Source organism: Macaca nemestrina, chromosome 17 (genome assembly GCF_043159975.1).
Source record: "Macaca nemestrina isolate mMacNem1 chromosome 17, mMacNem.hap1, whole genome shotgun sequence".
NCBI lineage: Eukaryota > Metazoa > Chordata > Mammalia > Primates > Cercopithecidae > Macaca > Macaca nemestrina.
In genome coordinates this window covers 43,529,863-43,541,052 of record NC_092141.1, presented here as the reverse complement: position 1 = coordinate 43,541,052, position 11,190 = coordinate 43,529,863, and the positions used below count along the sequence as shown (strand labels likewise).

General features: G+C 41.9%; 1 protein-coding gene across 4 annotated transcripts in view; it reads left to right on the top strand.

Annotated features, from left to right (window-relative positions):
* LOC105485149 (chaperonin containing TCP1 subunit 6B) overlaps positions 1–11,190 on the top strand; it is a 53,190-nt gene that overhangs the window by 341 nt on the left and 41,659 nt on the right. The window contains exon 2 of one of the 4 annotated variants that reach the window (XM_011747366.3): positions 10,581–10,621. The exons of the other annotated variants lie outside the window; for them this stretch is intronic. Within the exon in view, the coding sequence (XP_011745668.2) occupies positions 10,581–10,621 (41 nt within the window). The remainder of the gene's footprint in view (positions 1–10,580; positions 10,622–11,190) is intronic. 4 annotated transcript variants of the gene reach the window in all.

Sequence of the window (11,190 nt, the reverse complement as noted above, 5' to 3'; positions counted from 1 at the left end):
AACTTTCATGGAATTGAGACGGGGCACTAAATAGCAGGTAGATATAAAATGTAAAGGAGTGATGGAGGAGAAACTCCTTGATTGTATATCGTTCAAAGTGTATTATCTTAAATCTGAAGCCAGCTCCATGAGAGTTGGGGATGGCGATTTTTACAAGTGTAGCAGCCTGAGGGTAAATGACCTCTTCAGAGTCTAGGAACAGCAAACAATTAGGCCTTGTTAGGTAAGCAAGGAACAGATTCCCGAGAGAATTCTGTGCTGTGTGATGAAGAGTTTCGTCTTTACTCTGTAGAGGGTGGAGAGCCATGAAGAGTCTTAGGGAATACTGTTGAAGCTGGGTGGGGAGAGACTGAGGCAAGGGAACAAATCAGAAGGTTCTCATAGTGACCCATGTGGGAGATGAAATTCAGCTAGTTGGGGTGGAGAGTAAAGTGTGGTTTTGAAGATCATTTAGAATTTAAATGATCTAAATAAAGTGCTCATTTATGGATAAAATAATAATAATCTGAGTGAGCAGAAAGATAAGGGTACCATCAACTGAAATAGAAAATAGAGAGGCAGAGGAGGTGTTAGGGGCAGAAGGATGAGTTTTGTATTGGATACATTAAGTTTGGTTGAGTAAGTTTAACTGCGATTCTAATGTTCGGAGGGGAGTAAAACCTGTTTTTAATGCGCAGCAGAATGAACCAGGGCTTTGGAATTGGAAGGTCACTGGAGACTTACGTCCTAGCTATGATAATTGAGTGATCTTGAGCACATCTCTACATTTGCTACATTTTTTTTAAGTTTCCTCAATGGTATCTGTCTTTTTCCAGTGCTGTAATCACAGCCACAGGTGACTATTGAGCACTTGAATGTTGCATGGAATTGAGATGTGCTATAAGTGAAGAAAATACAAACCAAAAAATTCATACTAAAAAAAGTAAAATATCTCATTAATAATATGTACCACATAATGACATTTAGGCCAACAATGGACCAAATATAATAGGGTGGTCCCATAAGATTATAATGGAACTGAAAAATCCCTGTCATATAGTGACAGCACATTACTCATGTGTTTGTGGAGATGCTGGTGGAAATGAACCTACTGCATTGCCAGTTGTATAAAAGCATAATACACACAATTATGTACAGTATATAATACTTGATAATAAGGGACAATGTTGCTGGTTTATATATTTAGTATACTATACCTTTTATTGTCATTAAATTAATTAATTAATTTTTGAGACAGTCTTGCTGTGTTGATCAGGCTGGAGTGTGGTGGCGCGATCCCAGCTGACTGCAACCTCCGCCTCCCAGGTTCAAGTGATTCTCCTGCCTCAGCCTCCCGAGTAGCTGGGACTACAGGCACTTGCCACCGAGATGGGCTAATAATTTTTTTTTTTTTTTTTTTTTTTTTGCGTGACAGAGTTTTGTTCTTGTCTCCCAGGCTGGAGTGCAATGGCAGGATTTCGGCTCATTGCGACCTCTGCCTCCTAGGTTCAAGCAATTCTCCTCCCTCAGCCTCCTGAGTAGCTGGAATTACAGGCACCCGCCACCACGCCCGGCTAATTTTTGTATTTTTAGTAGAGACGGGGTTTCACAATGTTGACCAGGCTGGTCTCGAACTCCTGACCTCAAGTGATCTGCCTGCCTCAGCCTCTCAAAGTGCTGGGATGACAGGCATGAGCCACCATGCCCAGCCTTATTGTTATTTTAGAGTATACTACTACTTACTTAAAAAAATAGCTAACTGTAAAACAGCATCAGGTAGGTCCTTTAGGAGGTATTCCAGAAGAAGACATTGTTATCGTAGGAGATGACAGCTCCATGCATGATATTGCCCCTGAAGGCCTTCCAGTAGGACAAGATATAGAGGTGGAGGATGGTGATATTGATGATTCAGACCCTGTGTAGGCTTACTAGGCTAATGTGTGTGTTTGTGTCTTAATTGTTAACAAAAAAGTTTTAAAAGTAAAAGGATTTTTTTTTAATAGGAAAAAGCTTATAGAATAAGGATATAAAGCAAAAATATTGGCTGGGCACAGTGGCTCACATCTCTAATCCTAGCACTTTAGGAGGCTGAGGCAGGAGGAGTTCAAAACCAGCCTGGGCAACATATTTATAAGAAAAAAATTTATTTAAAAAAGAAAAATATTTTTATACGACTGTGCTGTTTGTGAGTGTGTGTCTGTGTGTGTGTTTGACATAGAGTTTTGCTCTTGTCACCCAGGCTGGAGTGCAATGGCACGATCTCAGTCCACTGCATCCTTTGCCTCTCAGGTTCAAGAGATTCTCCTGCCTCAGCCTCCCAAGTAGCTGGGATGACAGGTGCCCACCACCACACCTGGATAATTTTTTTATATTGTTAGTAGAGATGGGTTTCGCCTTGTTGGCCAGGCTGGTCTCTAACTCCTGACCTCAGGTGATCTGCCCGCCTCAACCTCCCAAAGTGCTGGGATTACAGGCGTGAGCCACTGTGCCCAGCTAAGCTATTTTAATTTTAAAATACTTGATTCTTTTGTAATAACTCTTAGTTTAAAACACAAACAGGGCCCATCGCGGTGGCTCACACCTGTAATCCCAGCACTTTGGAAGACACTTTGGCCAACATGGCGAAACCCCATCTCTACTAAAAATACAAAAATTAGTCGGGCATGGTGGCATGCACCTGTAATCCTAGCTACTTGGGAGGCTGAGGCAGGAGAATCTCTTGAACCTGGGAGGCAGAGGTTGTAGTGAGCTGAGATTGTGCCACTGCACTGCAGCCTGGGCAACAGAGTGAGACTATCTCAAAAAAAAAAAGAAAGAAAGAAAAATTAAAAAGCTTATAAAGTAAAAAAGTTAACATTAAGCTAAGGTTAATTTATTATTGAAAAAAGAAGACAGTTTTAAAGTAAATTTAGTGTTGCCTAAGTATACAGTTTATAAAGTCCAGAGTAAGGCAGAATAATGTGCTAGGCCTTCATATTCCCACACCACTCACTCACTGACCCACCCAGAGCAACTTCTAGTCCTGTAAGCTTCGTTCATGGTAAGTGCCCTATGTGGTGCACTCTTTTTTTTTTTCTTTTTTTTTCGAGATGGAGTTTCACTCTTCTTGCCCAGGCTGGAGTGCAATGACATGATCACAGCTCACTGCAACCTCCGCTTCCCAGGTTCAAGCGATTCTCCTGCCTCAGCCTCCCGAGTAGCTGGGATTACAGACATGCACCACCACGGCCGGCTAATTTTGTATTTTTAGTAGAGACGGGGTTCTCCATGTTGGTCAGGCTGGTCTCAAACTCCCAACCTCAGGTGATCCACCCACCTCGGACCATTTTCTTTTATACCTTTGTGTGTGTGTGTGTGTGTGTGTGTGTGTGTGTGTGTGCTGTACTTTGCCTATGTTTAGAGACACAAATACTTACCATTGTGTTACAGTTACCTACAGTATTCAGTATAGTAACATGCTCTATGGGTTTATAACCTAGGAGCAATAGGCTATACCATATAGCTTAGGTATGTAGTTGGCCATACCATCTAGGTTTTGTAAGTACACTCTACGATATTCCCATCACCAAATCACTTTCCAATGCATTTCGCAGAACGTATCCTGTTGTTAAATGACTCAAGACTGTCCTATCTTTATGTTAATTATTTATTGAAGTGATTTTTTGGATATGTTGTGTTAAATAAAATATATTATTAAAGATCATCTCCCCTGTTTATTTTTACTTTTTTGAAAATGTGGCGACTAGAAAATATAAAACTGCACGTTTGGCTTACACTATATTTCTGTTAGAGTGCAGTGCCTTAGATTTCAAACCTACATGTGGAGGGCGGCATCTGTGCCATATGCTCAGTGCCTAGAACAGTGCTGGGCACACAGTAGATACTCAACAAATATTTGTGAATAATGAATGAAACTCATGAGTGAATGGAATGAATGAATAAAACTCTGGAAGTGATAAGATCCCCTAGAAGGATGTTTATTATATCGTAACAATATTTGATATAAACTTGCAAAGACTCAGGCTCTAAATGTTGATTTTTGCTTGACGAGAGCTCCCTGGACCCCCTGATTATCTCTGATTCAGGTCCCCTGCTGTGAAATGGAACTAGGTGCAAAAGAAATGGAACTAGGTACAAAAGCTGGCAGTTGCATTTCTTTAGAAAAGTGGGAACTGGCTGGGTGTGGTGGCTCATGCCTGTAATCCCAGCACTTTGGGAAGCCAAGGTGGGTGGATCATAAGGTCAGGAGTTCGACACCAGTCTGACCAACATGGTGAAAGCCCATCTCTACTAAAAATACAAAAATTAGCCAGGCATGGTGGCATGCGCCTGTAATCCCAGCTACTCAGGAGGCTGAGGCAGAAGAATGACTTGTACCTGGGAGGTGGAGGTTGCAATGAGCTGAGATCGCGCCACTGCACTCCAGTCTGGGAGACAGAGCGAGACTCTGTCTCAGAAAAAAGAAAAGTGGGAACTGCTGTACCAAGGAGAATGAGGCAAAGTGTGGTGGGAAGAGCAGGGCTTTGGATTTGCACAGACAGGTTTGAATTATGTTCCACTACCAGCTGTCTGTAACTTTTATCTATTTTCTTAACTTTCTGGGTCTCAGTTTTCACCATGAAATGGGGATAGTTTTACATTTAGGTCTGTGATCTATTTTGAGTTTATTTCTGTGAAGGGTGTAAGATCTGTCTAGATTCAATGATTGCCATGTGGATCCCTTGTTGATCTAACACCATTTTTGAAAAGACTGTTTTCTTATTTGTATTGCTTTTGGTCATTTGTCAAAGATCACTGACTATGTGAGTCTGTCTGTGGGCTGTGTATTCGGTCCATTGGTCTATTTGTGTGTTCTTTGACCAGTACCACACTGTCTTGATTCCTGTAGCTTTATAGCAAGTCTTAACTTAGATAATGTCAGTCCTCCAACTTTGTTCTCTTCCTCCAATATTGTGTTGGCTATTCTGAATCTTTTGCTTTTTCGCATAAACTTTAGAATCAGTTTCTAAAGCCAATATCCACAAACTAACTTACTGGAATTTTGATTGGGATTGTATCGAATATACAGATCACATTGGAAAGAACTGACATCTTGACAATATTGAGTATTTGTATCCATGAACATGGAATATTTATTGATTAGTTTGTCTTTGATTTCTTTTATTAGGGCTTTGTAGTTTTCCTCATATACTTCTTGTACATATTGTATTAGATTTATGCTTAAGTATTTCATTTTTGGGGTGGTGGTGAAATGAGGATAAAAATAACTCTTGGGATTGTGGGTACCAATTAATGAGATGACTGATATCAGCTTGCAAACTGCTTGGCACTTAGAGGCATTTCAATAAATGTACATTCTCCTGCACTATCCAACCTGGATTCATTCATACCACTACAGAGTGTAATCACTCAGTCATTGATTGGTCAGTCAAGTATTTATTGAGTGCCTACTCTGTGTCAGGCACAATTCCAGGAGTGTAATACAGTAGCGAAACAAAGCAGACAAAAATCCAGCCCTCATGGAGCAAACTAGTGTGGGAGATAAATTACAAACAGGGAAGTAAAATGCATAAGGTGTAAGAAGTGAGTGGGTGCCATGGAGAAGAAGAAAGCAGAGGAGGGTGGAACATGCAGAGCAGGGGCAGGGCGGCAGTTTTAAATAGAGGTCAGGAAGGCCTCACTGACAAGTAACAACAGAAAAGATTTGAAGAAATGAGTCAGCCCCATGCAGATTGAGGATAGAGGGAGCATTAGATAAAGGCATGGAGGCCAAAAATGTGACTGTCATTTGGGACGATAGCAAGGAGATCCATGTGGTAGAGCAGCTGGAGTTAAGGTTGAGAAAAGCAAGGAGACAGATCCTGTAGGGTCTTGTAAGACATTGCAAAGACATTGGCTTTTATTCCAGGTGAGGAGGGAAGCTAGTGGATTGTACTGAGCAGGGAAATCGTGTCATCTAACTTAGGCTTTAACAGGATCACTATCACTCTGGTTGTTGTGTAGAAAAGTTGGGAGATGAGTCAGGTAGCTATGGTAATAATCTAGGGGAGAGATGAAGGCAGCTTGGGTGGTAACAATGATAGTAAGAAATAACTGAGGTGTATAGACCCCTAGGGGAACTGTGGATGGGCTCAGGGGTGTCCTTGAATTTCCTGAAATGTTATATAAACATTTGTGTGCATGCGCAGTTTTGGTGAAGAGCTTTTATGGAGTCTCAAAGCAGTTTTATGATCCAAACAAGAACTAAGTTGGTGGTGAATAATCTGGATACCTCATGCTTGTTCCTAGCTATTCAAAGTCCTCAATTAAGTTCTTTCCACAGACCTTGACTGTAAATCCTCTAGGGCATCTATCCTGTTTGTGAGCCTCTTAAAAGTTTCAACTACCTCCTTTAAGACTGTTCTATCCCTGACTTCCAGTTAAGACTCATCAGGATTGTTACGAAGAAAAAGAGCCGTAAGGAAATGGGTAGATTCTGTTCACGTTCTATGCTACTAACTGGTAGCTTGGGAGCCACAGGCAAGAATTGGGAAAAGGCTTGACACCTTCCTAGAGACAGTGAGGGGCACTTGTAAGGCTAGTCTGTTCTCGGTGGATTCCCTTTTTTAATAAGCTGTGTTCTATGAATCACATAAATCCCAGCAGCAAGAGCTGATTTTATGGGTTGGTTTGCTTAATAGTCACACAATTAAAATAAGTTGTAAAAAACGGTGGTGGTATTTGCCAGGATAAATATTTAAAAGGGAACAGCTGTAGAAAGATATAATAATTCACATCAGCTCATTGTTCTTCATTCTCAATAAAGGCTGCGGAGGTTGGTTCTTAACCAGGGGGTTTCTTGGCCTCTCCTTTGAATATGTTGTGCTACGGCTGTCAGGTTGAGGAAGGGCAGAGCTGAGAGGAGTCATACTTGCCTTTGGGAGTAGCTGATCCATGACAGAGAGGTTCTGGGATGAGGTTATGGGACGGGGTTAAGAAGATGAGGTCACAGATGTGGTGTGAGGAAAACTCAAAAGTTGCCACCATCTTCCTTGAACTCCTGGGTTGGGTTTTCTAGCGTGAAGTCCTGGTGGTTATGTTTTTCAGGAGACAAGTTAATAATTTTCAGAGGGAAATATGTTTTTTGAAGAGATGAGCCTATTTGAGAGGTAGACCTAAGTTTTCCTTTACAGGGCTCTGGGGCTGGTTGCTAAGGTAGTTTTGATGATAGCTGGTTTTTTAGCTTTGGTGCAGTGGCAGAGGTTGAAGACTGAGCTGAACACTTTACCTCTCTTGTTCCTCCTGCCATTCCTGTACATTGGGAGAGCCTCTACCCCTTTTCTTTCCTTCTCTGGGAAGTGCCACTTTAGCCCTCTTGAAGCATTCCTGACCACCCATGCTGCCACCTCCCCTGCCTGCAGCTCCTATCTTGGTCTTGGTGATAGATCCTCTTGGGAGGGTCCTTAGTACCCAGACATAGCCTAATACTCCAAGAGGATAAAACTAAGGCTCAGGGAGTAAACTGACCAGGTAAATATCACAGCTAATGGGCGGCAAAGTGGGACTCAGACCCTAGACTTTTGATTAGCCCTCTTTACACTGCATATAACCAGTAGTTTAATATTTTGGTCCTGCCCAATTTCCTTTTTTTTTTTTTTTTTTTTTTTTTTTTTTTTTTTTTCAGAGATGCAGTCTTGCTGGAGTGCAGTGGTGCAATCTTGACTTACTGCAACCTCCACTTCCCAGGCTCAAGCAATCCTGCCACCTCAGCCTCCCAAGTACCTGAGACCCACAGGTGCACGCCACCAAAACTGGCTAATTTTTTGTATTTTCCATAGAGACACAGTTTCACCATATTGCCCAGGCTAGTCTGGAACTCCTGAGCTCAGGTGATCCATCTGCCTCGGCCTCTCAAAGTGCTGGGATTGCACCACTCCCAGCTAATTTTTATGTAGAGATGGCATCTCGCCATGTTGCCCAGGCTGGTCTTGACCTCCTGGCTTCAAGTGATTCTCCCACCTCAGCCTCCCAAAGTGCTGATATTACAGGCTTGAACCACCGCACCTGGCCCCTGCTCAGTTTCTTATATACTATTTATAATACAACCAGATTGTAATTTCCTTGAAGGTCAGGGCCACTTTTTCACTCATTTATTCAATAAGTATTATTTGAGTGTCTGCTTTGTGCAGGGCATTGAGTGAATAAGATAAACTCAGACTCTGCCTTTAGGAAGAGGTTGATATATACCTTTGAATTCCTTGCAGACCCTTGTACCATAGTGTACACTAAAGAAGTACTCAGTGAACACTGATTATTGTTAATAAGTATTATTGAGTGCTTCTTATATGCCAGTGCTAAGCAACATGTGTGTATGTATTTAATCGTCAGAGTAAACTTGTGAGGCAGGATCTGTTATCAACAGATGAATAGGTCAACAGGTTACGTTATTGCTTTAAGCATTGGTTTTTGCCACTGCAGAACTACGTGAAGAACTTGTTTAACATGCTGTTTCCAATGTTAAACTGACCTAGAATCTCCTTGAGTAGGTCAGCATAGGGCATTGGATATAGTTGGGTTAGGGAACCATTGTCTTTGAAATGGGCCCATTTGCACAGACTAGGTGAGACAGCCCTTCATCCAGAAGCTGCACACTGATGTCTGATGCTGTGAATGTTAGCCAGGTTCCTCCTGCCCAAGCATCTATCTGAAACCTAAACTCTCTTTAACTTGGGTTTTAGCTGTGTTCTGTACTTTTCTATTTCTCAAAGGAATTTTTGGATAATGGGTACAAGATGTTTGTTATATTATTTTCTGTACTTCCCCGTGTGCTTCTATTTCCTAAACTTTTTGAAAATTAAAATAAAAAGACATCAACCAAAGGAATATATCAGTTTCTACTATGAGAGGTTTTCAAGTAGCTTCAAGGACTATTTGGAGGAGTAAAATTGAGTCTTTTTCTCGAGTGAATCTTGTGTTCTAAAATAGGAGGGCTTCTCTAGTTTTTCTTCCTTCTCATTTGGAGGAGTGTAGAGGCTGTGGGCTGAAGAGCCAATCCATAACTGGAAAGAAAATCCAGATTAAAAGAAGGAATTAGTCATTTTTGTCCATCTTCTCTCTCTTTTCCCAGTTGAGGATGTTAAGTCTTTCCAAGAAATGAATGTGCTTTTTTCTCTTCCTTCCCATGCTGGATTTCTGCCTTTGGGCTGGAGTCTAAATTGCTTAGGGTCACACGCAAGGTTCTTTGTAAATCTAGTCCCAGTGGACTTCCTGTCCTATTTCCACCACATCCTTCCACGTACTTGAGGTGACAGTTTCCCCTGCACTGCATACTTTCCATGTCTCTGTGCCACTATTACCTTAGTCCACAATACTCATTCCCTCCTTCACTGCTTGGCACAGTCTTTCTCGTCCTTCAATGCTGAGTGCAAATTTTCCCTCCTCAGAAGCTTTCTGAGCCCTCCTCCCCGCAGTCAGTTGCTCCTCCAACACACTGCCCACTCAACACTTTGCACAAACATATTTTATCATATTATATTATAGTTAGTTGTAAACAGACCAGTAGATCTCAACTGGGGGCTACTCTTAGCTAACACGATGAGGTGGGGGGTTGTGACGGTGCCACTGACATTTAGTGGGCAGAGGTCAGGGATACTGCCAAACATCCTACGATGCAAAGGACAGACCCCCAGCCCAAAGAATTATCCAGTCCCAAATGTCAATAGTGTAGAGGGAAGCCTGGTGTGGTGGCTTATGCCTGCAATCCCAGCACTTTGGGAGGCTGAGACAGGAGGATCACTTGAGTACAGAAGCTCAAGACCAGCCTTGGTAACAGGGAGACACTGTCCCTACCAAAAAAAGGGGGAAAAATAGATGAGTATGGTGGCTCGTGCCTGTAGCCCTAGCTACTCAGGAAGCTAAAGCAGGAGGATCACTTGAGCCTGGGAGTTCAGGGCTGAGGTGAGCTATGATCACACCACTGCACTCCAGCCTGGGCGTCAGAGCGAGACCTTATCTCAGAAAAACAACCAACCAACCAAACAAACAAACAAAAATAGCGATGGGGTTGAAAAGCTCTGATCTAGACTGAGATCCATTTGTTCAGGGCTACATTTTATTCATCTTTGAATCCCTAGGAACTCTCATAGAGTAGGTTCTTAATAAATGTCAAATATACAAATGAGAGGGAATGAATGGAAGCAAGTGGGTCTAAGCCACCTTGGGAAATAACTGTACTTAATCTAGTGCCTCTTCTACTTCTAAATTATCCCAAAAAGAGCAAAAGCATTTTCCCTCAGATACCCTGTGTGGATGGTCATGTGGAGGAAGGGCAGTCTCCTAGAATACAGAAACCATACAGTACAGTAATAACAGGCAACATTTAGTGAGTGCTTACTATATGGCTCAGATGCTATATTAAAAACATTGACATGCGTTTAACTCATTTAATCTTAGGAGACAGGAACTATTACTCTCCTTGGATTATATTAATGGTTGAGGAAACTAAGTGAAGTAACTCGCCCAAGGTCACTTTGTCAAAAAGCGGTGGATCACAGGGTACTTTGTAGCTGTTGTTTCCCATTGGGATTTCTGAGAACTGAAATCATCGTTCTTCCTCCCATCAGAGACCACTAAGGAGTACACACTTTATTGCTGGCGAAATGAGGTAAGGCAGAGCATTTGGGAGTGTGTGGAGAAAATCTGAGGATAACGCCCTGCAACAAAGAGGACTTCCCAGCCTAGCAAGGGATTGTGAAAAGCACTGAACTGCTTTAACCTTGACAGCAAACTTCCCTCATCTTAAATTATTGCTATTTTGGGGATCCTGTCATGTTTTGCACATTTTATTATTAAATATAGAAAATATATTGGACTGGGAAATCAAGTTACATCTGGTCTTAGTGATTAACTTACTGAGTGACCTTGGACAAGTCATTAAACATCTAAAATGGAGTGATAATAGTTGTTTCACTCTTGGTGGGGGGTGGTGAGATGAAGAAAACCGATGTAAAAGTTGGTGTATTAGTCTGTTCTCATGGTGCTGATAAAACCATACCCGAGACTGGGCAATTTACAAAAGAAAGAGGTTTAATGGACTTACAGTTCCACATGGCTGGGGAGGCCTGGCAATCATGGTGGAAGACAAAGAGGAGCAAGTCACGTCTTACATAAATGGCAGCAGGCAAAGAGAGAACTTGTGTAGAGGAACTCCTCTCTTTAAAACCATCAGATCTC